The sequence below is a fragment of the Larus michahellis genome, chromosome 1 (assembly GCF_964199755.1).
Source record: "Larus michahellis chromosome 1, bLarMic1.1, whole genome shotgun sequence".
NCBI lineage: Eukaryota > Metazoa > Chordata > Aves > Charadriiformes > Laridae > Larus > Larus michahellis.
The window spans coordinates 125,567,653-125,593,629 of NC_133896.1; the positions used below are offsets into that span (position 1 = coordinate 125,567,653).

Consider the following 25,977-nt stretch of genomic DNA (forward strand, 5'->3'; position numbering starts at 1 on the left):
GAAAGAGACCTGAACGACTCTTAGGGATCGGGGGGTAGAGAAAGCAAAGGGCTTGTGAGGCAAGAAAGAGGTCTTGAGAGGTGGAGAGGATCTAGGGGTATTGCAGAGGAGGCACTATAAAAAGCAGGGATTATCGTGATGTGGGTGGACGTGGGGACGCAGAGCCATGGAGGGGCAGGGACACAGAGCCTGACCGTAGCCTCCAGCTGGCACGGCCGTGCCTTACTGCTGCAGCAGGGAGAAGGAGGAGGTGAAAAAAAACCTCAAGTAGGTGATCATCTTCCCCTTCACTCTTGCTGCAGCCACAGTGCAATGAAGTAATTTCCTTCAGGAGAAGCTTAGCTTCCATTTTCTTACCAACTTTAAGGTTTGCTTAAAATTGAGCTATCTAATGGGTATCTGCACATGGCTGTAAGTGTCTAGCGCTGGGTACCTGTACAGAAGTATTTTTATGTGACAGTTATATTTTTGCCCTGAGGCCTGTAAGTTGTGAGACCATTGTAGTCCTAGTAAAAGTGCTAGTAAAAGGGAAGGTTGCTAAATGACTAAATAAACTTCTTTCTTTCTGCCATTGTAGGGAAAAGGTTCTTTTCCACTGTTGTTGTCCAATTATAGCTTCAGTCTCAGATGGGAACAGCCTAGCCAGGTGGTTGGAGATGTGGATAATATACTGCTCAACAGATCTCTCTGAATCAAAACCAGCTCTGCAGTAACAACTTACTGCTATTTCATTATAATTCTTTAATATTTTAAAAATATCAAATGTATCGCTTTTAAACCTATCGAAGCATGAGAAAGCCTGAGGCTGTGATTTCCAGGGAATCCCACAGCATGAAGAGCCAGCAGCACAAGCACGCAGCCACAGCCACTCGGTGTGGGGACCCAGGGCCGGCACCCACCAGAGGAGACCTGGGGAGGCTTATGGATGCTCTGACCACGCTCCTGGGTGCCTGAGAGTCCCCTCCTCTGCTGGGGGAGTTGCACCTCCCCAGTAACCTCTCTTCAAATAGCCAAGAGTGCAACGGGGACCCTAACTGTGTTCGCATTACCCACTTCTGGTGGCTGAGCCATGAACTGTTCAGTATTTATTTATTTATTTATTTTAAACAGGGGATGTAGGCAAAATTTTGATGTATGCTGCCATCTGCTGTGAGCTTAATACTATCATAAGCATTTCAAATTCGTTTCTGAGAGAGGTAATGCTACTGAGGGTACGGGTGCCCAAGTAAATGATACGAGGCAGTCACACTAGTTTTATAAAAAGGATCTAAAACTCCCTTCCACTTGACCCTCTAAGCAAGCGTACTTCAAAAAGTGGGAAATCCGTAGGAAGGAATTACAATTTACTGCTGATTTTATTTTTAAGTGCAAATGATTTCCCCTGAGTGCTTTATGCTGTGGTGCTTGTTCTTTACTCTTCCATTCTCATTTTTCACTCCCTCGCTGCCCTCCCTCTCTCACCTGAAAGCTTCAGGAGGATGATTTATTTTAAGACCACACCTCAGAGAAGGAGGCCTCATTGCCACTATTGCCATTGGGAGTCACTTTAATTTAATTCAGCAAGAATTAAGCAAATCCTTTCTCGGGAAAGCCACAGGCAGTCATCCAGCCACCGGAGTCCCAGCAGCCTGCCCTGCGCCAGGCTCAGCAGGGGACGGTCCTTGAAAAATGGGTGCACAGGGCAGCATCCCACTTGCTGCAGCTCATTTCCATTTATTTCGTCCTCTGCTAAAGGATTAAAGCAGTTGCTTCGGCCTTTTCTTCTAAGGATGCATTTTGCCAGGCTTTCTTCCAGCGTGCGGCCGTACCCAGCCCTGGCTATGGGGACACAAATATGGGTGCTGGCAGCCTCAGAGCAGAGGTCTAACGCGGGTGCCTGAGGCGAGGCCGGGCTCCTCGCTCCGCTGCCACTCCTGTGCCTGCATTTGCCTTGCGTAAACGCACTCCAGCATTAGGAGATGGGGGATCATTATTTTTTTTCCTCGCCTGTTGCGCTTTGCACATTTGTATTGCTCAGACTGGCAGCTACCAACGTGCTCTTCAGGAAAACAGATCAGTTTAAAGGGTCAATTTTCTTTTAATCAGGAAAAATTGGTCTGGCTATTTTGTGCCACCCACAAGGCTGCATTTTCACCTCTCCTCTGCCAAATCTTGAAGCAAACTGTTCAAAATCCTACCCGTCCAACCGGTGTTGATGCTGTGGACACGACCTGCTGTCCTCTGCTGGGGCAGGAGCTCCACCAGCAAAAAAAAACGCGTGACAAAAGCAACAAAACAAACTCAGAAGCCTCTGCTCATGTAAAATACATAAAAACAGAGATTAAAGGCAATGATCAAGTGTGCTCTTTCGGTTCAGATAAGAAACACTTCCTTGTACCTTCCCTAAAGTCAAACAGCTGAAGTAAGCTCCCTTCTTACTTGTGCTTTATGTGATCTCAGGCTCCTGCTGCCCACAAGCGTGATATTGCTTCTCCCAGAGTTATTTGTTGAAGAAAAGAAATTTGATCTGCACATCTTAAAATGGTATTACACTCACAGAGATGCTGGAGGTAGGTTTGTCACCACAACAACAAGATTTACAGTGCAGCACTTAGAATATAAGATTTCAACCTGCTTTGTTCAGATGTAGAAGACTCTCAAAAAATTGGATGAGGCAAATCTATTTCTTTTTAAGTTTAATGTGCAGTTCTTGGATTTGTATTTACAGACTTATATAAAGGTATAGGGTTTATTATAGGGTTTGTTATATTTCAAACTGGAAGAGACTAGATTTAGATTAGATATTAGGATTTACTGTGAGGGTGGTGAGGCACTGGAACAGGTTGCCCAGAGAAGCTGTGGATGCCCCATCCCTGGAAGTGTTCAAGGCCAGGCTGGATGGGGCTTTGAGCAGCCTGGTCTAGTGGGAGGTGTCCCTGCCCATGGCAGGGGGGTTGGAACTAGGTGATCTTTAAGGTCCCTTCCAACCCAAACCATTCTGTGATTCTATGATTCGATGATTCTATGAATCTTACCAGTGAGAGAACCACTACAAGCAGAGCTGTGCAGCATCCCCTCCTCTGCGCAGTGATTGCTTCCTGGTGCAGGATGTGTTAGCACGTGAAAAGCATGTCACCTCTCAGGAAACACTTTGGCTTTCTCAGGCACCAAACCCATGCAGTAATTTTTTTTATGCTTATCTCTGTATCTTTACAGAAATTGCCTTTTTATTTATACATCTCAAGTGAAAAAAGATTCATTTCAGATGGGTCAAAGGAGAGTTCACCTGTATGATGTTTTTGGTTTTTTTCAGGGAAAACTGCATATTGAATAAAATTCACATCTGGTTCGTCCAAACTTAGCAGCTTTGTCTCAGTTTCTGGGCTTAAATATCATAGTGATGGGAACAGGTGATGAATGGCAAAGGAATTTTTTTTCATGTGCTGGGCATTTCTTGTGAAGTTGTACATGGGATTCATTTTCTGAGAGTCTATTAGATGTTGACGGAAGTTAGCTCCACAGGCTGTGCATACAAGCAGGTTCCATTTCTAAGGGATACTATGGCTGTAACGTAATCCTGTGTTAATGCAACCATTTTAACCAGTGATCTGAGTTCACAAGCTAGAAACTGTTTCATCAGCCTCTTTAATAATGTAGCAGATATACACTCCTCTAGTATAAAGATCTTAAACACTTCCAGGATGTTTACCGTGAAAGTCCTAATCAGCATTAGTTAAACTAGAGCTGCCTTCAGACCCATCAGGTTTGGGAGGCCTCTGTACATGCACATGCTGTATAGCTAATTATTATCTTCATTGAATAGAGAGAAGGAAATCCAAGGAAAAGGATAGGTTTGGTAACCTGTCATATAACCTCTTTGAAAAGTCACTTTACTGTCTACCAGTTTACTCCAGCTGTAGCACTGACTACCTGTAGAGACCATCTCATTGATCCCACCTCTCTGAATAAAACGCAATGCTCATCTCTACACAAAACCCTCCCCACAGCAAATGTGCTGAAACCCCACGTACCTTCACCCGGGCTAACACAAACAAATATGCTAATATTGAGATTATATTTATTTATATTATTACTTCTGGCATGCATGTTAATGGCATAAGTTGGGAGAGGGACATCCAGCTTTATAGAGTGACTCTTTTGTATTCTGCCTATACCCAAGACGACGCAGCAAGGGGCATAACAGAAATCAGAAAAAAGATTTGCAGCTCAGTGAGCCTGGACTACGTCTACCCGTAAGCGACTATCATTGATCTGGGGGTCAATGTGGCTTCTTGTTGGGAAGAGTTCGCTAGCTTTCTACATTTTACATTGGATTTGTCTTTAATATAAAGGCAGACCACGATGGATACTTATTGTACAGAGTTTTTACGGAAATAGAAGGAGTTCAAAATTAATTTGCTTTCCGAAATATGAAATAACAACTCTGTGAGCTCAGAGAGCAGTGCCCTCCTCTCCAGACTGCTGATAATATTAAAACACGAGCCATGTTGGGCTGTGAAAATGTTATGATAATGCACAGTGAACATTAAAAATCCCCTGAAAATGTCTTAGTTACACAAGGTTTCAACATACTTTGTTTTAATTCTGTCATGGTTCTGTCAAGTGAAATTTCTCACTTCATTCCAGTTGTTGTGTCAGCTTTGCAATAATGCTTCCTTCTTCTTTTTAGCAACGTGCTGTTTCTGGAAGTGTTGTTTCCATTGCACTGCAGTTTCTTTAGCCAGGGTGAACAGGTACTACCCAGTGTCCTCTGAGATCAAAGTTTGTATCCACGGAACAACGCGGAAGTTGACAGTTTATGCGGGTTTGCTGTTCTCTCGCGATTCTGACGGGACGTGTTGCAGTGAGGATGCAGTTCCAATTTCACCAGTGCTTAAGAAAGCTGCAAGAGCAGCAGTGGTGGATGACAGTGGCGATGCAGATACTGATTTGGAAGCGTACAGACTGCATCCAAAACCACATTTCAAGCAGATCAGCAGCACTTGATTGGATGATAAGATCAATTTTGTCTGATATTGAAAAGCTCTGGCAGTACTATCCAATATTCAGCCTACCTAGTCGCTGGCAAGCAATTCTAAAATTGACAGCTTTCATCCCAGGAATTTTACAAAGGGCAAGCACAAAATGATCAGGCGTTTTCCAACCTAACAACATGAAGCTGTTATATTAAAATGGCTTGTAAGACAGGAAACCACAGCAGCACTTCAGATATTTTGTCCCTTGCCTGGCTGGCATCAGTTCATCTGCACCACTGATGTCACCAACAGGTACAAAGAGCGCAGGATCTATATCATCGCATTCGCAGAGAAAGGGAGGGAAAGCAGGGAAGGTGGCTGAGCGTGAGTGCCTTGGTGAAGTGTACTGCGTGATGTGAGCTTGGGGGTATTCGATGGCTGTTGCACCGCATGGTGCATCACAGATAGAGCAATGGTTTGGGCTCTCCAGCCTATTGAAAGGCAGTAAAGAAGCTCCTCTTCCCTTGAAGACTGTTCAGTAATCTCAGAATTTTTCAGTAAGGTTACATCTGTACGTTGCTCATTTCAGAGCTATCTACTGCAAGAAAATGCCTAAAAATTCATTTTTAGGGACTCTGTTCACAACCACATGATAAAAGATTTGAATCCAGAAATTTTCTTCTAACAAGAGTTGAACATACTTGCCAAATGCTTGCCAAAATTGCCAACTGCTTGCTTCCTGCTTGCTTTATGGCTTCAAAGATAGCTGCTGCTATCTGTGCAACAGAGTGGACCTTATATGTGAACACTTTCAGGAAAAGTCTTTTTGTAGACTGGTTCTTGGAAGGTAAGTACTAAACTAATAGCTAGCAATCTGATCTGAAGCTGCTCTAGTCTTTTACTCATGGTGCCTGCAAAACTTTACTGCGATAGCATCCTGGGTTACCAGTCTTAGCACTTTTTCTACATGTGAAATTTGTAGCTGACAGTAAATACACATGCCCATCATCCAGCGTCCAGCTGCCTCTTCCATCCGAAAGAGGGTGAATGTGCAACAGTTTTCATTAAGCACAGTTACCGGTACACAAAACAAATGGTAAAAAGTAGTCTGTGAAGGTACAAAGCTCAGAGCAGATGTCCAGAAGAATGGGATGGGTCCTTCTGTGGGGCTGGAGCGTGGTGTGAGTTTTCAGAAGCCCAGCATGTCGCCACTCTCCTCAGGTCTGCAGTTCTTCTCTCTGGGAAGCAAAACCAGTTATGCATCTACTCAAACACTCATGTTGCCACCTATTGAACTCTGAAAAGGAATGACTTTTTTTTCCCCCTCTGTACTAGTCACCAAAGGAACTGTGGGGCTGCTGCAGCCAGTCCTGCCAGCTGAAGTTCTTCAGAAAAACACACCACCTTGACAAAAGAGGTGGAGTCCAATTTCCATCGCATGCACTGTGAACCCGAGCAAATGCCACCAGCTCCTCTCACCGCTTTAGTTCACTAGTTCTCAGCCTTGCATGAGCTGAGACAGGAACACGAGGCTTATAAAGATGTATGGTTATGGGGGATGGAGGAATATATTAGTAATAGTGGTAGATACTGCATGCATGGGACACTATGCAAAGCTAAGTAGGCTTTGAAGAGGTTTATTCTGTTTCCTCTTAGTTGTTCCATTGCTGGTTTCTTTTTTTTTTCTTCTTTTTCTGGGGTGGGAACCTTTCATGTCTATTCAGGAGTAATAGTTGAAGCATAATACTTCTCAGACAGTAATATATGTCAGTCACTGTTACGCCCCTTAGTGCTATAAATTTTTTGCTTCCTCCCTAGTGGGAGAACTGTCCAAAATGGAGACAGCAGAAATTCTGTTCACAATGTAGGAGAAACATCTTGCTAAATGACATCAACTGCTTTTCACCACTTAGTGGAAAGCAATAAGAAACTTTTCTTTGCACTCACAGGAGAGAGCCTTTAGCAAAATATTTGTATTCTCCTTAAAAGTTGAGAGACAGAAGTGCTTTATTCAGGTTTCCAAACTGTAAATGGAAGATCAGAAAACACAAATGCCTCCTTTTCGATCATGTCTTGCATTAGATCATTGGCCCTGACAGGTGAGCTGTTAGAAAGCTAATTGCCAGAAAGAAAGCCTTTAAGGGCCTGCTGATGGGCGAATTCCTTTTCTTGCAATTTTGCATCTCTTAGATCAAAATTGATCTCTTTCCTAATTCCTTTGCTAAGCCTTAGCTATGAGAGTTAATTTTGTTTGGAGAAAGCACAGAAACTTCTGGAGAGACCAAAAGAACCCCAGTCCACCCCGGGTAATAGCAGGTAAAGAGCAGATCAGGACCGTTGTGCCACACTACAGATCTGCCAGGTGCAAGCCATTCCCTTGGTCTCATTTTCAAAGGCACAGTAGTTCTAATTTGTTTTGATTTGTTTCAGCGTCTGCTAAAAAGTGTCCATGTTTCTATGCTGCAGTTGAAAATCCTTTCTAAGAGGATAAATTGATGAATTAATGTTTACATCTGAAGGATGTCCCTGAGAAAAATGGTAACATGTTAACGTTTAGCTAAACAAAGATTTAGCTGTATTTTTTCCCCCTTGATCACTTCTTTATAATGGAGATCTGTGCTTTCATTAGATATGAACTCCTCATCTGAAATGTCTGGGCTTTTGCATCTGCAAATTAATCACAATGATATATATATTTTGGGGGAAGAAAAAAAAGTAATATTAGAGAACTTAAAGATTTAGGAGTGTTATCCTGTCTTCTTTAGCTTTGTTGACTGACAGATAGGCATGTGACAGCATAAATCTTCACATGTAATATAGGTTGTGAAAACAGCGTGTGTCATACAGTATACGGATGGAGGTCTGAAGTGAAATTGCACACACAACCTTATTTGGGGCATTTCCTTGTCTGCGAACACTTGATATTGGCACTTTGGTTTGAGGAGGACATCTCACATATTTCACAAATAAGATAGGGGCAGCAGCGGTTTCATCAGGTGCCTTCATGGTGGCACAGGCGGCTGTTGGGGCTGGGGGGCTGTATTGCTATTCATTCATTCATTCATTCATTTATTCATTCATTCATTCATTCCAGCAAACCGGGTGCTGGAATAGCAGCGCTGGCACCACAGTCTGTGAGGACTTGGCTAGAGCAGGACTGAACGTATGCTTTGGTCCTTAAGGTGGCTTTGCCATGAAGCTAAAAAAATGACAATTAAGAGCTTGTGCATAGGTGTGTACCTGTGAGCTATGTGTCTAGGCTCCTACCAGGGCAGTGGAGGATGGCTCACTTGCCTTGCACATGCACCATCTAGTGCCACCTGAGGTGTCAAAGTGCACTTTGCCTGACCTCCAGTGGCTGGTCCAGAAGGCCTCCGATCTCCCATAGATCCTCTATCATATCTAGCTGAGCTGTTGCAGTGTATCAGAGACATCCCCATGGGGTGGATACAACCCAGGGCTAGCTGCAGATCCTTGCCTTTCTGCAGGGACACCCGTGAGCCAGGCAGGACAGACTGGCGTCTCTAAAATGGCTCTAGATGCCTCTGCTCAAGCAACGGATTCCTGCCTGGGAGTCCACCTGAAGCACAAGGACTCTCCTGCACAGCTAAACCTGCTGAACCCAGCATCTCTCTGGCAGCGCTGGTCTACGAAGAGCGGGCCACCTTTGGGGCAGGTGAAGGTGGCTGCAGCGTCCCCCCACTTCCTTGCCTCTGCTCTCCTCTCCTTCTAGCCAACAGCGTCTCCCTCCCTCCCTCCCTAATTTCTTTGTCCCTGCACAGCTTCCACTCCCCAGGCTTTTTTGTAGCAGCCTCATGGCTTCAGGTAATGCCCCTTAGCATCAATTCCTTCGCCCTCCCCTCACCCCCCCACCTCCTTACTCAGCCCTTTCACACTTCCCTGCTCTCTGCTCCGTGCCTCCAGCCCCGCTCCCCAGTCACTCACACAGTCCTCTCCCCTCCCTGTCCCTGCCCTCGTACCCCCCACATCTTGTTAAGACCCCCCACACCTTGCCCTGCCTGGTCTGCACATGGACCTGCCCCCATCCCCAAACACGTCCTCGGGTCACACGCTACTCAGCTGCGACAAATATGAGCTAAACCCTGTGTGGCATAGGCAGACCAAAGCGACAACCCGAGGTGGAGAGACAGAGCAAAACCAGACCTCCATCTGCTCGTGTATCCAGTCCAGGAAGGAGGTGGTTCGGCTGTAGACGCCCGGCTTGTTCTTTTCTGCACAGCCCACGCCGAAGCTGGTGGTCCCCACCAACTTCCAGACACTCATATCTTCGCATGCTAAAGGGCCCCCACTATCTCCCTGGAGATCAAAGAATTAAAACAAACATCAGTGCCGCAGAAATGGAGGCTGCTATTTCTGCTCTGTTCTATGTCCTGGGAAAAGCATAAGAGGATGGAGTCTTCTTAGAGATGTCTATTAGATCGTATTTTGCTTTCCCCAGTTACCGTACAACAGAAGCAACATTGAAGCTTGCTGTTAAACACCATTCAGGCGCTGGGGAGCGTGCCTCTCCTGCAGGCAGGACACCGCTAATCTGCAGTCTCCATGCCATGGGCTTGGTCTCTCCCAGCTGCTCCTCTCAGAAAGCTTCCGGCTACTGAGCTGAGCCGAGCCCAGGGTTGCAACAGCAAGCTTGCACCCCCCCTCCTTCCCTGCTTGCCCCTGCCTGCAGTCTCGCACGCTGCTTTTCTGGCCCTTCCCAGACACTTTGCTGAGCAGATTCGACTCATTAAGACTGACATCTAAGTACTGAAAACTCTCAATTTATTTTACCAGGGCAATTTCCTGCCCTATAAGCATCAAAGCCCAACACAATAACAGGAGAAAAAAAGGGAATTTGGAACGGGCCTCTCCCTTTGGCGAGTAGGGCTCATTTTGTCACGTGGAGCCACACACTGAGCGTGATGCCTCTGGGCAGCTCTCCCAGGCACAGTGACGTGCTGGTGCTGGGTACCTTCCTGGGGATGTTGTGCAAACAGGCGCTTAAATGAAGATCTGTGCAGCTAATGCCTTCGCTTTGTCTTGTCCCCCATGTAATTGGGACTGAGCAAACCTGGAAACATGAAGTTCCTCCCCAGCCCTTGCTCTTCATCCATAACTAGCTAGGTGAGTCCACATTAGTGTGTATGGGGATGAGACCTGGCACAAGGTGGGCGCCATCATGACTCAGACAATGATTTTGAATCATCGCCGTCGTGTGATGTGAAGGATCTTCTGATCCACCACTGTCGGGAACCCCTCTCCCCCAGAGTCATTACCAACCCTCTCAGTTACTCAAACACCTCTCTCTTTCTTCCTTCCCCCTGCCTCACTCTACTTATTCCAAAATCACATGCTTCTGCTTCTCCCTTGATATACGCTTTGGCTGCTTTTCACCACAGGGTTTCTACACATTGCAGGTCTCCAGAGCTGCTCACAGTGCAGTGCAGAGGCCACAACCAGGACAAAGAAAGGATGGCACCATGCTGTAGCACATGCAAGAAATCAAAAAATGTCTTAAGTAAATTTGGCTTCAGAAGTGGGTCCACAGAAGAAATGTAAGAAGGGAGTTGTAGCACATGAATGAGCGCACAGTCAGTGATTGATATTCACGGTAAACAGAGTAAATGGCACAAAATGAAATGTTTGCCTGGGAGTGCCTTCTGATAACTTATCACTCATGTTTTTCCATTGCTGCTGTTAATGAGCACAGTTGCAGTTTGGAAACTTTTCCATACCTGGCAGGTGTCTACCCCTCCCTTTAGGAACCCAGCACAAAGCATTGAAGGAGTTATGATCCCACCGTAGACATCCCTGTGATTGCAAATTGCATTAGATATCAGAGGAACACCTGCATAATTCATGGTGTCAGATGTATCACCTGTAAAAACAAAACAAAACAAAACAAAACAAGAAAAAACTCTCTATCCTTGAAACTAATCTGCAATTATAAACAGAAAACATTTTAGTATATGAAGAATTGGCAAACAAGGGTTAAAGGAATACGCTTAAAATTACAACATACAAGTAAGGCAACGAGATGCCTCATCCCTTACAGAATCCAGTAACTAACAACTCTATAGAGCTGTGGATTACCACAGTATATCATATAAAGTTTATATTATATGTTTCTACTCAAACTAGACAGTCAATGAGAGTGACGAACTTAAAAGCTAGTTGGACACTGTCTTCAATACTAGCACCCAAATTTGTTTGAAATTTATCCCCTGTTCTGTCAATCAACAAAGTATCTGCAAATATCTCATTTATTTTATAAATATTTATTTTATTTTGTTCAGAGTCTGAATGAATCATTTCTACCAATAGGAGTATTTGCACACTGACTATTGCCAATTTATAGCTGACTTTTTATGTGGTAAACCTTGCTTTCATTTTTTTTCCCCACCTTTCGCTATTATCTGTAGGTCAGGTAACATACTGTTCTTGTTCTCTGAACAATGGGAACACGTTAAATGAGACAAATGAACAATGATTAAAAAAAAAATGACCTGAGAATTCAAGCATTTTCCTATGAAAGTGATTCAGTATGTATTATTGACTAACATGACCTGAGTCATGGTAAAAAAAAAAAAAAGTAAATTCCTTTTTCTTTGTGATATTATTCACAGATGCAATTTCTACATCATCCCACCTGCCTGAAAATGCATACAGGCTTTCTCTGATAAAAATGGATGGTTGATTCTTACATTCATGCTGTGTTTTCTGTGCTTGAAGTTACAAAGGACACCGCCTGTTCGACTGAGGCCGAGTACAATGCTCTGGATGGTGTTGCTGCCCACAAGTCATTTTCAACCTTTTCACAGAGTATAACCACCCATTCCTTGTGATAAGGGTTTGTACAGCACTTTTGCCTCCTTTGACCCCATGCAGTTCAATGTGAGCATAAAATTTAGCAATATGTCTTCTTTTTCCAGATATTCCAGAAAACTTAATGTTGAACAACGCTCTGACCAAATCCTGTATTTACTGTGTGTGAGATGTTTTCGTGTAGTGTAATCAACAGCAGACAATTTAAAATACCTCCTTCCACAGTTGCTCCCCATCCTGATACCCAACACATTTTTCCTTCTGGGAACTGTTCACCAAAATTAGGCAGACAAATTGGTTCTATGTGACCTATTAAAAAAAAAAAAGAGAGAGAGAAAAAAAAGAGAGAATTGTTTTTAAGATTTATCAAAAAAAAAAATCATATGCCTCAGTAAAACTTGAAGATTTGGCTTGCAGTGAACTTGTTAGGAACACCATCCACTCCCCACATGAATAGCCAGGCATCTCTGCAGCTCTTTTGTCTTATGGCCAAGGTTTGAAGGTTTGATACAATACCTACACCAGGCCTAATTAGTTTCAAGTATGAAGCAACAAAAGGAGGTGTTGGCATGTCAATAAATTGAAGAATGGGCAAACAAGAACCACACCACGTATGCAGCTGCTGGGCAGATCAGAGGAGACCCCACGGTGACCTGATTGGGACTAGAAATGGCCGTGGCTAACCATCGCGCGACTGTGTGGCACCTCCTACACCAGGAAACACCAGGTGTTTTCCAGCGGCACGTGCAAAGACCCGTGTGTGCCCATCTCTGCCCTCTTCTGAAAGGGCAACGAGATGTCTGGGGTGCTCTTTGCTTCCCATCCACCAGCTCATAGAGTTTCAGGACCTCTCTGTTGTGGGGCGCTGAATGCCGTGCAATATAATCAGTGTTTGATGCTCATGGGGACAAGCTGCAGCCTGTCAAGATGGCACATCGCAAAGGGAAGGAAGATAGGAGGCATTACTGGGCAATTCTTAGTGGCTCAGCTCTCCACGGTGCAATGATCCCAGCTCAAAGCACCAAGCCCCCAGCACGGAGCCTCCAAAGCCCCCCAGACTGCCCCCAGCGTCCCCCCGCCCGGGGCATAGCGGGTATCTGGCTCAGGTGCAGAGCCACTACTGTTCTTGACATCCTCCCAAAGTTATTCCCAAGCAAAAGAAAACAGCACTACCTGAGACATAAAACAGAACAAAATCAAGCTTCATTTTCATTCAAAGTGGAAGTTTAAAACTTGATTTAGGATTTAGGAACTGACAATCTAGATGCGTCAGAGAGAGCCAACTCCCCTTTGCAGAGAGCTCACAGTGATTAGGAGGTATTGGCAGGTGATCATTTAAATTCATACAATATTATTATACATTATTTCACTTCACTAACTGTGTCAGCTGTAGATAGCATCCTGCTGAGAAAATAAAAGTGGTTTTAATTTAAGAGCGTCATTATATTTGAATTGCCTTTTCTTCTCTTTGAAATTTAAGCTTGATTTTCAGCTTTGGACACTGCTGGATCTCCCTATACTCACAGAACGGACATGATAAAAATCTCTGTGACCTCCAAGTAAAATGAGGTGGGGCGTTTATTTTAGATAGGAAAAATATTTAGAAAGAATAAAGCTAATGTTTGCCTATTATTAAATGCCTTTGGTAAGCCGATACCAGAAGGGACTGGGAACATTTTGCAGAGCCCTGTGACCCCCTGGATATCGAGTACAGAGGAGTTCCTGATACTGAGGCCAGGGTGGGTTTCTGTCGGTATAGTCCGAACGGGGTGGCTGCCTTGCCATCACAGCAGCAGGCTGGCTACATCTATGCTGCACATCTCATCGCTTTTAGAGACAGTGGGGATCCCCTCAATGGTCCTGGGTCAGGTGTAGGGCGCCAACAGAAATTTCCCTGTCTGTACTAGGAAAGACCCTCCACACTATTTGCTAGAAAGGTGAGAAAGTCAAGTGAAAGTTAACAGAAAAAATTACCATTGAGAGCAAGAGGTGCCGCCAGTTTCATCAGTGCTATATCATTTCCCATCGTCTTGGGTTTATAGTTTCGATGGTATATAATTTTTTCCACTGAATAGGGGTGAACCTGGGTGTCTTGCTGAGTCACAAAACCAACCTGCACACTCCATGAGCTCGGCAAGTACAGGCTGAAACAAAGAGGTCAGAAAGAGTGAAAAACCCTGAAGAAAACTCTCAGCTTTTCTAATTGTCTCCTGAGATTATGAACAACATAAAACTCTACACCCAAATAACTACAGTCTGCTTACCTATCTACCAATATTGGCTATGTATTGCATCTAATTTCAAAAAATACAGAAAGAATGACTAATCTTAGCAACACACTGCTATTCACTGGTTTATTATCTGTGCAGCTTTTTACAAACATATGAGAGCTTTGCACTGGTCTACCTTGAAAAAACTGTCTGTCTTCCTATGTGACCCCACGGCAGTCGATGGTGCTGCCTGGCAGGCCTGTGCTCAACCATGTGGCTAGCTCAGAGGCACTCGTGGCAAGGCGTTTTCAAAAGAGAGGCTTTCCGCCTGGAAGGTGCTTCTGCCCCCAGCTCATGAGCAGCCACATCGTTCAGCCTTCAGCTCATGAGCAGCTCCTCTTCTCCTGGCTTCGCCCCACCAGGCTAGCGGTGGGTTAGCGACGGTGCTGGGAAAAGGCTCCAGGTGCTGGGAAAAGGCTCCAGGGGATGTGGGTTGTGTTGCCAGCTCCCATCCCCATCAGCCTTTGAACACACCACAACCAGCTGAGTTGTGCAGGACAGAAGTCCTAAGGACAAAAGTCCTAAAATGCTTGCTTTCTAAGTAATTCTTTTCACGGCGACACAGTGCTCTATATAAGATCTAGGAGGGGAATTTTTCTGTCCTGTCTCTTCTCTCCACTGGGTATAAAAGCGTGCTACAGGACTTGCTCAGAAGCAGGCATCTGTGCTGTGAGCACCTAAAAGTGGTCAGATAAATCCCATTTTAGCTGTCTAAATGTCTTTGGTGAAAGTGGCCTGGAGTTTGTAAGAGTGAGAAGCGCTCTCCTGCGCTATTGGCAATAAAAAGCACCGCAAAACCACACAGCTCATTATAAATAGGAGAGAAGGCTATGTTTATAATTACACAAAAGAGTTTAAATAACTGTTTAGCATCTATTTACAACTCAAAGACTACTTGAAACAGCATAAAAAGGAGCAGTGAGTATGTGGTAAAGGGCACCAAGCACAGTACAACTCACTGTCACTGATTCATCCTATCAGCTTGAAAAAGATGGTGTGATTCATTTTGGAGCTCCAGGGTACCAGAGCAGCTGAGTTCAAATTCCTCCTGAGCTGTTAACCCACATGAAACGGACAGAAATTGCAGATCGGGATACCTAAGATCTAGCACTTAAATGTTGTTTTAAGCTGATTTCCCAGGAAGCTGTGACTGCCCAGAATATCTGAAAACTGGGGCCCCTGATTTGGACCACTTCTTGGGGAGACCTTTTCTCAATAAAGACTCACACGCACCGTTGCAAGAAGAGAGAGAGAGGTCATTTAAATGTTATGGAGGAAGCCAGTGAAATAAGGAGAACCCAGCCTCTCCTGCAGTTTATTTTGAGAGAAAGCACAGTGCATTATCCCTACCCTGCAGTACCCCAACCACAGATCTCTGCAAGCGGCATCACTGGGACACCCTGAACAAGGCGATTTAGGGACTTACTCGTAGACACAGTGGGCAGCTGTGATGATCCAGCGTGGGGTGATGACGGACCCTCCGCAGAGGTGGTGCCCATGGAACTGCAGGCTGACCTGCCAGGGCCACTGCCGGGGGGAGGACGCATTGCCCCCCACGATCCGTGGCCCGTAGCTGGCCCGGGTACCACATGCTGCCAGAAAGCAAAGGTTATGGTCCATGAGGGAAACGCAGTCATCGTTTTGGTCACTTTCAGCCCTTCTGCTCCCAGCCTTGCTGAGGTCAGATGGTCTCTGCAGCAGGACTGTCCCCATCCCCATGGCCTACGTCTCCAGCTGTGGCTGCCACCAGAGGTTTCTCCTCCTCTCTCCTGTACCTGCAGCATCCTGCCTGGCAGCTGCTATGGGGGCTGTGGGGCTCACATCTTCTCCCCTGCAGACATAAGGCCCAGCTGATCTGTAAAACCCACTGCTCTGCCCTCCTAAAATGCATGGGGTGCCACATAGGTAGGCTGAAGCATCTCCTCTCCCTTAGTGATGTTTGTGCTGTTGGTTTTTGACTTTTCATATCCTGATTTGAAAACTAGCTGACATGGAGTAGCATGGGATGAAAGTTTGAATGTTAAGAGAGAATTTCCCTTTCCCCACAAAGATGGCAAAGAGTTGGGATTACAGCATCAGTCCACGGACTCGACACTCACAATCCTTAAACGTCTGCTTCCTACTGTGATTCTCACCAAAACGCTCCTGCTACCTGATGCTCCCAATCTGCCCTCCCAGCCTATTCTCACCTCCTGAAATTTTACTTTGGTGTGATAAATTGATGGTAAGGTATGCCCATGAGTACACACAATTCCTCCCAAAGCTTGTTCTGCAGTGGATGAAGAAGGACAGTTTCTGATTGTATTTTCACGTTTCCCAATTCTTACCCAAGCATTTTAAGATGATCACATTGCCAGAAGCACATTCCTCTCTAAGATGAAAAGACAGTGCAGTATTAGTTCCAATTTAGGAATACTGTTATTTTTTTTTTTTCAAAAGCAACAACTTATATATTGAAAGAGACACAAAGTCATGTAGTCATCCAATCTAGTTTGGGCATTTAGTGGAAATACCTAAATTAGGAGCATTTAGCTGAAATACTTCAGTCAGTAGCTTAAACACCATTGGGAGCCTGCAGACCATATGCTGCCCTGCTGAAGAGTGGTTCACTCTTCTGCAAGGGGAGGTTGATCAGCAATTTTCAACATGTGATCTGTAGTCTCCTTGGATCCATATCTTGCTTCTCAGTGAAAGGTAACTAAGAAAAACAGGCAATTGTCGGGAGGAAGAAATGGACCATAAAGGGTTCATTATCCCCATTGGGAAATATCTAGGGATCTGTAAACTGAAACAATCTGCTCCACAATGGGAAAAGATAAGTGCCTGGTGTCTATCCATTTGTAAAAAAAAAGGGATCATGGGACAAATAGGCTTTTTAAATAGCTCATTTTAAAGCCTTTGTAGATTTTAATGGGCCTTGGATCAGGCTCTTCATATTCCAGCAAGACTGCTACAGAACCTTGGTGTATGATGCATAACAACACCAACCACTTATGAAGTACTACGTGCCTGAAAAAATAGTCAACAATCTCAAACTATTAGTAATTCTCCTTCTATTGATTGGTCTCTTTCAGTCAGGATGAACAAGCTGAGGCACACCTGAGGTTTGTCGCGTTGTGCAGGGATGTCGCTTGATCAGCTGATAACCAGTAGCTGAGGGACACGAAATGTCTTTGAAACTGTTTTTCGACTGCAGCCACAGGCAGGTAACCTGAACTCACATAACTGCAAATAAACCATAAACACAGCTTCCTCAGACAGCATTTCAGTAATCCATTTAAATAATTCAGCGTTTCTGCTAATGAAAACCCAGTGTAGCAACCACAATAATCACATTCTGACACTTGATAAAGTAATCCTACCCTCCCCAAGAAATGCTTCTTATAACGTGTGTGTATTTTTGCCATAATCGCGTGGAAATCACACATTTTCAGAAGCACTAGCGAGCTCATTGTCTGTTTTTTCTAGGGTTATGTTTTGCAGCAGGGAGGATGAACAATTTGTAATTTTTTCTTGTCTTTTGTGTTGAACAATTGAGATATATTTTACCCTAAAGGTAACAAGAATTTATTTAAAGAATCTTTATACTGCTAACTATACTATGCAGAAATCAGAATTACAGTATTGTAAGAAATAACAGAGCATCACTGCAAGTCACAACTTCAAACTCTTTCTCAAGTGTGTGAAAGTTTGTGAGAGAAATGGTGCTTTTCCAGTAATGGGATCAATCCAGTAAGAACCACCTCACCAGGTGCTTCTGTAATTGTGAGGTGGACCTTAATTCCTAATAGATGTAATGGCATGATTGTATATACAATTTTCCCATTGAGGAAGTAAAAGAAATGGAAAATGTTCATACGTTTTTAGTGCTTTTTTGACAGGCGGTAAGCTACAAGAGAGACAAGTACGATTCAGGCACCTGCACCCCATAGGGAAGATTTAACCAAACCATCGTACTTAGGCCTCATCCAGGATTTAGAGCAGTAATAAACAGTATTTGCAGTGCACAGGTATTCAGGACTATTTCTCACATCATCTCAAATCTCCTCAACGGTGTCATTCACAAGGATGGATTTTTAAGTCCTTTTTTCTTTCAATGCACAGACGAATAGAAGGTTTCACTAGAAAGATTGAAAACTTCACAGTTTGTTCAAAATGCCAAATAAAGTTTCTTCCATTTTTTGTTCATACCTTGAGAAACCCAGGTGTTTGCAGGTAGTATTTCCATACTCCGCTTTCCAGTCGTCAGAGCAGACTGTTCGCCAGGACCCAGAAGTGAACACTTGCAGCACCGCTTTCTTGCCACTCAAGCGGACTTTGAGAGTCAGAGGAAGAAATCCCTGAGTGAGTTGTGAAGAAGAACCACCAGGTACACAACACTTACACATCTGTGTCTATGCACCACTGTGGCATCCACATTTCTTGGCTCACTGAGTTTTTACACAGAGTTTTTCTGTGCCCCCCTGCCTCCACACACACACACACACACACTTAAGGAAGGGAACCAAGGTACACCGAGCTAGAACAGCCAGGAGAAAAAAGCCTGTGCTCATGGGAATGGATATGGGATGGTACTCTAATATAGATGGAGAAGGCTGCCTTGCCCTCCAGTGAGCCTGGGCAAGTCTTGCTGATCGCAGTGAGTTGGAGCTGCAGACATCTGGCACTGAGAAAACCTATGATCAAGGTAAGTGATGAAAGGTAGTTAGCACCTGTGCTGAGGTGGATGAGGTGGATGCGCTTGCCCCCAGCCGCCCCTGGGCTGCCATGGAGCTTCCTGCCCTCTTCCCTCTGCTGACATGGGGCTGGCACGTCTGGGCTGATGGGTGGGTAAAGGGCGGGGAGAGGAGAGATGCTCAAGTTGGGAGCTGGCCTCCCAAGGACTCCCTTCCCGCGCCAGCCTGGCTTTGCTCAGCTCAGCCATTCCCCATGGGCAGATCTTCACGCCAGCCTGGCCGCAGGGCTGAGCCGCCCCGGGGAGCTAACACTGCTGCCAGCTGTGCTGAGATGCCTCCGGATGAGAGGCCGATGGTTAAGTCCTGCAGGAGGCCCAGGTACAGAACCATCACCCACGGTTCCTTCATCCTGCATGTCACCATGTCCTCCTTATCCCTGCACCTCACACCATGGTCCAGGAGGCACCTGGACCTGGGAAAAGGCATGTCTTACATGGTCTTCCCAGGGAGAAGGGAGGCCATGTACATGGTCACTGCTGGACGAGGGTTTCCCACAGGCGCCCCTGGGCCAGTGTTATTACTTTGCAAAGGCAGACAAGAAAAGCACACGTGTTGCCCAATGGCTCCACAGAGGCCTGAAGATTCTTCCCTGGGGAAACCATGTCAAAGGTGGAAAGCATTGCATGGGGTTAGCTGCAGCCAAAAGCTCGTGGTTCTTCTCATTCCTGATTTCACACAGATGTAAAGCTGTGCTGCCTCCCTTGCCTGTAGGTACAGGAGTGAGAATTACAAGTACACTGATCTAAATATCAGTTCCTCTGCTTACTAATACTAGAGCCCTTTCCCTCCAGAGGCAGAAATCACCAAGTCATCTTCCATAGCACGGGACAGGGAGGGATGATTTAAAATGGCCCTGTGATGCCCAAAACCATTACAGAGAGAAACTCAGACATGGAGGCATACATTTCACAGTAGTGAAAATCATCAAGACTTTTAATGGAGAAACATGCCCGATATGTCAGTAGCAGTATTCAGCAAACATTAAATTTATCTTAAGAGCCATTTGATTTATCACACATTGTAAATCAATACCTCAGAGAGATTGTTCCTCTGAAGTCGTGATTTAGATAGTCCATCAGTCTCTATCTTTCTTGTCTCACCCAAACTCTCTACAACATGCATTTCTTGATAGCGTGCCAGATGCTACAGGAGGAATTAGGAGGGATTTATAATCAAATTTAAATTACCACATCCATACTCATCCTCCCCTTCTTTACAGTTGAAGACACCGTTGCACCTGGCTGATTTCTGGATACACTTAAAGGATGATCGGCAGCGAAACTTCCCAATGCAGTTGTATTGGACTAACAAGAATGAAAGAAAACAGGGTGATGAGCATACACTTGGATATTAATTTAACACTTCTGACTTCCATTATCTGGCCAGATTTCTGTCTTGCTAAGAAAAAGACACCTCCCGCACTCTAGGAACTTTTGAAACACAACCTGTAGGTTGCTACATGGTGCTGCTAAACTCATCCATTAGTAATGACTTGTAGGATGAGTCAGCCTTGCTCCCTGCGCTGGCTCCTTCCCAGCTCCCTCACCCCTGCTTACATTTCACCCCAGGGCGAGTTTCTGCCTGGTGCTTCAGCCCCTCAGCAGCAAGGCAAGGAGACCCTCGCAAAATAGGCCCAGTGCGCTCCCTCCCCAGGGGACACCTCAGCCTCCTGCAAGTTTACCCCTGTTGCAGGTGTGAAGACACTGCTCCAGCATCAATATATTTGGCACCTAGACCTGGGCAGGTCACACTAAACTCATTCTGCATTTTCTCCTCCTTTGTAGAGGTTGGTTGTGACAGGGGAAAGTTCTTTAGTTCTTTGAAAAAAAACTTAAAGAAGTGAATTACAGGACAAAAATATAGTGTACGCTACTTGAATCTTCCCCTGGTTTCTAAACTCTTAGCTCACCACCCAAGAGGAATCAGGAAAGTTTGACTCGAGAGAGGTTTCTTGGTGCTGCAGGTTCCCAGTGTTGTAAATATTACACCAACCCTCTCATGAGCGCCAAATCTATTTTATCCCTACATGTAAGTAAAATTTAAAGCCATCACATCAACAAGATTTTTTTACTTCAGCAAACAAGCCACAGTAGCAGTTTAATTCCATTCTAAGTAAAAGGCTCATGAAAAATTAAGCATTTGAATGGTTAAGCGAGAACTTAATGAATAACTAATTGTACTCACCACCCAGGCCAATGGCGACTGTTAAGATTACTGCAAGGAATAAACCACAGATATATGGAAAGTATTTTAGGGAGATAAAAGCATGGCATATTGAAGGTGGTTCGATATCTCCTAGAAACCAAACAGAGAGAATAGCTTCTGTGAAGTTAAACCAGCTTGTGTTTGCAATGAAAAAGATTTATCTAAATTTAAACTAGATGGCAGTAATAACCCCTGCATACACTTTGTGAGCTGACCAGACCCAAGTGCTCTCAGAGACCTGTGAGGTGTCTGAATTGTGCCCTTACAGAGCACCTGGCCTGTCCTCAATGCAATTGATAATATGTGCTCTATATTTTTATTTTCATGGGCCACATCACACTGAAAGCTTTAGAAGTATACAAACACCTCTCCTGAAAATGTGAGACCCTGAAGAAAAGTAAAATTCAGAGCTGGTTTGTTCGTGTAATCAAACCTGTGTGTGCAGGGTACAGACATACTCTCTGAGGACTTCACAAAGCTGAAGAGGACTAATATATTCTTTCAGTGAAAGTAGCAAAGAATGCACTAGTTTAGTTTGAGTCTCCTCATTACGATCATTCCTGTCTGTGATGCCTCCTGATTCTTGTTGGTACCAAGCCCATGGTCCCAGTGCTCCCTCCAGCTGTAGCCCCAGCCGGATGCTGCTCTGAGCACCGCGTCTGGGACTATGAAAATCCCGGGATGAGGCCAGCAGCCACATAGCTCCACCTCGTGCACTGGGGAGCTAAGTCCCACGCGCGATGCATTCCTGCAGAATCAGGGTAACAGAGACACGGGAACAATTAAGAGGAGCCTAAAGATTTGAACAGGAGCAGGGGTGCTGGAAAGAAGACAGTACTAGCTAGCAAAATAGGTATTCGAGACAAGAAGGAGGAAAGTTAGTGGTCCTTTTGGACTTGGAAGCAAGGTTAACTAACAATGATAGAAAGCTAAATTTGCAAAAAACCAAGACTCCCCCAAACCAGAAGATAGCTTCAAAAATGTGGGGAAAAAGGATCTAGCCAAAGTTTTGCTATAAAGACAAGGACTGAACTGAGAAATGGCTCAAGGTTGAGTTTTGAGTTATCAAGGAAAAAAAATGCAACTAAAGTTAAAGTATACATCTGTAGTAACTGCTGAATACATTTCATGAGCTGGACCTGTCCTGCTCACCCATAACCTCCACAGCTGACCTCAACTTAGTGGTATTTTCATTCTGGAAGACAACAACAGATTCCACTGAAAATAATGAATGATTCACTTGTGTGACATGTATTCTGATTATTCTGATATTCGAAGGGCAAACTATGGGAAAATAGCATACACAGCTTGGTCATGGGTACACACAGGAACTGGCAGAACCTTGTCTTCAATTTTAATTCATGCAGCTCTTCACCCCCTGTCTTCAAGCGTTGAATTTAAGATTGGCAGGAATTTATAATCAGTCAAGGATGAGGAGTGTCTCCTAGCGCTTATAGACTCACAAGCAAATCCCAGCCTGCACAGATCCTTTCAGCAGCAGTTGAGTAACTGGTTTTGTGAACAGTGTCTGGTGTGCTAAAAATCTTACACAGCTCTAGTAGCTAATGGACTAGAAAATTAAATTACTCTAGCTTCATCCTTGATGCTCAGCCTGCCTCTGTTGAAGTTAATGGGTACTTTTGCCATGAAACTTATGGGAAGTAGCAGACATGCATGCTATTCCTCCAAGGCTACTGTATTGTATATGTAGTTTTTTTAATGAACCAATTTCCAGGTTGATAAAATTTCAAATAAGCCATTCAAAGATGTGTCTGAAAAGCGTGGGCAAATGTATGCTATGTGGCTGAGGTGTGTGAATAATCTGGCTGTGAAAAATGCTTTCATACACAAGTCGACACAAGATGTCATCACCTGTTAATATGCTGGCAAACCTCACAGCTGGGGGAGTGAGGTTACGTTTCTTCTTTCTCTAAGTGATTGCTTTCTCTGACTGAGTGGGCAAGCATAGTTTTGCAAGGTTAAAGACCTACATTAGCCATTTAGATAACAAAGGTCAAAAAGCTCTGCAGTATCCCTACCAGATCCATCTGCACTGGGGTCCACTTTTGCTTGTGGTATGAAGAAAAATCTTTTGAAGGAAAACTGAACTTCTGGTACTGGCGGTTCATCTTCCGTAATAGAGATGATTTCAAGACTTCCAGTAGTGGGATTTGTCTCTTGTACCTGGCTCAACATGGTGGGGAGAACATAATATTTAAACAAATTGGTTCTATCAACTCAAAAAAAAATCTGACTTCCTTCTCATGATATGAAGGGACAGGTAGTTTTGCTTCATACTTAAGTTTTTATTCCATTTTTTCGAATGCAATACAGACCCAATGTGAATCCACCGAGACACTCTCAAGAATGCAGTGTTTGCCCAAAAGAAACCACCTTGTAAAATGTTGTCTACTTCACGCTCATGAGAGGAGCTCTTATAATTAATTAGCCAGCAAAGTACCGGAGTTAAATTTTGTTCAAGCTTGTCTAAGCACCAAAGCTACTTGTAATGACTCACACTAGGAGTGTGAATCCATCCCTGCTCTTTAATTGCAACTGGAAACAAGAGAAAGACTAAAAAGCATATGACACCTGCATAGAACCTGACAGGATCCTCACGCACCGGCCCACTGAATTTTAATTCAGAAAACCTTTGATCACTTTCTACGCTATGAAAAACAAGGAAAATGGGATACACTAGAATTCAGAATAAAGAGCTTTGAAATACTAATTTCTGACTCTGGTTCTACTGTCACTGGCAAAAGGAATCAGATTTTCAAACCCACGCTGGTGTGAAATAGGTCCAGGTTTGTTAAAGACAGAGGAGCTAATAAGCGGTAAAAGCAGTGTAGGCGTTTGCAGAGTCAGCCCAGACAATGCTTACAATGACACATTTTAGGCAAAGAATACATGTTCTGTCTGTGACACTGTATCTTTAAGTCACCTGGAATATCTTTTCACCTTTCATCAAACAAGTGCATTAAGGTCTCTTTCATTTAATAAAACTTCATGTACATTTCAATGAACATAAATTAAATTTTACATACAATCTGCTAGCTTTGAGGCAAAGAAAAGGACAGCTTACTGTGCACGGTTTTTAAATATTAAAAAAAAAAGACTTCTAACTGGTGTGTAAGTTGTTCATAAGGAAACAAAACATCGTTGTGAAGTGTACTACATGAAAGCTAAACACTGATGTGTCGGTTATTTAGAGGATACCACATGCTCCCAAAGCTTCACTCACCTCTTCCTGAGAAGTCATAGTTAAAAGCAAAACTGTTTTCTTTCTTCATTATCAAAAGAAACCACAAGGAAATTCCAAGGTTGCTAAGCCAGTCTGCCCTGGAAAGGTTTCCACTGAGCCATCCGCGGCTGCCCAGTCAGTCATCTGCCGCATACGGCATTACGGCAGCAGCCCATGTAATTCAAGCTGGCAAGGGGTATCGGGTATCCCCGGATGGCATGGCTACAGAAAGGGGAAGATACAAATTCAGCAGGCTTTTTTAATTAGCCTAAGAGAGTCAGGTAATATTGTCGTATTTGCAAACCTTGCTGTAACCCCTCAGCAAAGGAGCACCGCGAACGGAGCACCACGAGCGCTTGCTCATCTTCTACCAAAAGTCGTGCAGCGGAGAAGAGTATCTGCTGCTGGCTGTGGGCGGCAGAAGGCAGAAGCCCCAGATGCTTCATCTCTTCAGCACACAAGGCCTGTAGGCTCACCGGGCTCTTCCTTCGCTTGGTTTGCCCTTTGGTGTGTGCTTGCAGAGAAGAGCACACTTGAAGAGGGCTTTTCAAAAAGACCCATGCTTTAGTTATAGAAAACTCTTACTATAATTAAATATTGTACAATTTTTTGGAAGCACCTTGCAAGCAGTGTCACGTATCTCTGAAGTATCAACTCATTTGTACTCTGGGATTTAGAAAATGAAAATGTGTGCTCAGCTTCATAAAATGCTCAAGAGTAGCAATAATTTGGTTTGGTTTTTATTACTAAGAAGAAACATGACAGCCGAGAGTGCGGAAGGAAGAAGGAGGAGGAGAGATGAAGCAAAAAGCTACGGCAGTGTAAGTGAAACAAGGTTCCTGAGAGGCCAGGGGAGAAATAGAGGTTTTCTGTGACAAAACCCACCTCCTTGGAATGTGGCCGCGGTGAGGGAAGCTGTTTAGTCCCTTTGCTGTGCCTGGTGGAAACCGGTGCTTCCAAAGGACAGGACGCCAGATCACATTCCTGTTAATCATTCACATCTAGGCTGTGGCATCAAAAGTTCTTCCTCATCTCTTATGCCACTTTTTCAGCAGGCTTCCTTGGAAACAGGAAACGCAGGAGGACATTAAAAGAAAAAAAAAAAAGAAAAAAAAAAGAAAGTAAATGAGGATGTGTAAAGAAATTTGCACTTCTTGAGTTGCTCACAGTACTTGATGCTCTTCCCACCGGGTTTCAGTGACAGATGATGGGAGAGGCAGCCAAAACTGGCTCCCCCCTTTGGCTTCAGCCAAGGGGGAGAAAGTGAGGGCTCATTTCAGGACACCAGCAGCTCAGGTGACCATTTCAGTCCTCCCCAGGGAGCAGTGTTACTTTCAATGAGGACATTCCAGGTCAGGCAAAGTTGGCTCCAACAATTTCACCAGCTCTGGCCATGCTGGTAACCCAGGGGACCAGCCAGCACAGCTCTGCAAAGGCTCCCATGGTGGGACTGGCATCACCAGGATGGACAGGCGTGTGCCTTCTGCCACCCTGAGCTGCCCCAGCCCCATCCTTAGGGCACAATGTCTAGATGGGACATTGAGTTTGACCTTGCACAGTTGGCTGGCTCATTGCCTTTGGCTGAGAAGACCAAAGCAGGAGCCATGTATGATAGGGACTGGAGGACATGAAAATTGAACCCAAAAGGAAAGAATTCAGCCTACAGACTAATGTCTTACATGCTGCAGTACATCTCTGCTCACCTCCCCCATGCTGCAGTAGCAACTCAGGTGGATTTCTTG

The 25,977-nt window shown here is 44.5% G+C and overlaps 1 protein-coding gene across 1 annotated transcript; it reads right to left on the bottom strand.

Moving 5' to 3' along the window:
* Positions 1-6,172: 6,172 nt before the first annotated feature.
* On the bottom strand, positions 6,173-24,253 carry TMPRSS3 (transmembrane serine protease 3). The gene is made up of 13 exons (XM_074572870.1): positions 24,236-24,253; positions 23,031-23,175; positions 20,971-21,081; positions 19,974-20,090; positions 18,242-18,365; positions 17,150-17,275; positions 16,378-16,421; positions 15,477-15,642; positions 13,755-13,924; positions 11,994-12,089; positions 10,691-10,833; positions 9,120-9,272; positions 6,173-6,193 (listed from the first exon to the last, which is right to left on the bottom strand). Exons 1-13 carry the CDS (start codon positions 24,251-24,253, stop codon positions 6,173-6,175), a joined length of 1,434 nt encoding a protein of 477 aa, XP_074428971.1.
* Between the last annotated feature and the right edge of the window lie 1,724 nt (positions 24,254-25,977).

Coding starts and splice junctions, on each gene's coding strand:
- TMPRSS3 (XM_074572870.1), bottom strand. Junction 18,366..19,973: donor GGAGGATGAGTATGGATGTG/GTAATTTAAATT, acceptor TGACTCTCAAAG/TCCGCTTGAGTGGCAAGAAA. Junction 15,643..16,377: donor GATCATCTTAAAATGCTTGG/GTAAGAATTGGG, acceptor GCTTTCTGGCAG/CATGTGGTACCCGGGCCAGC.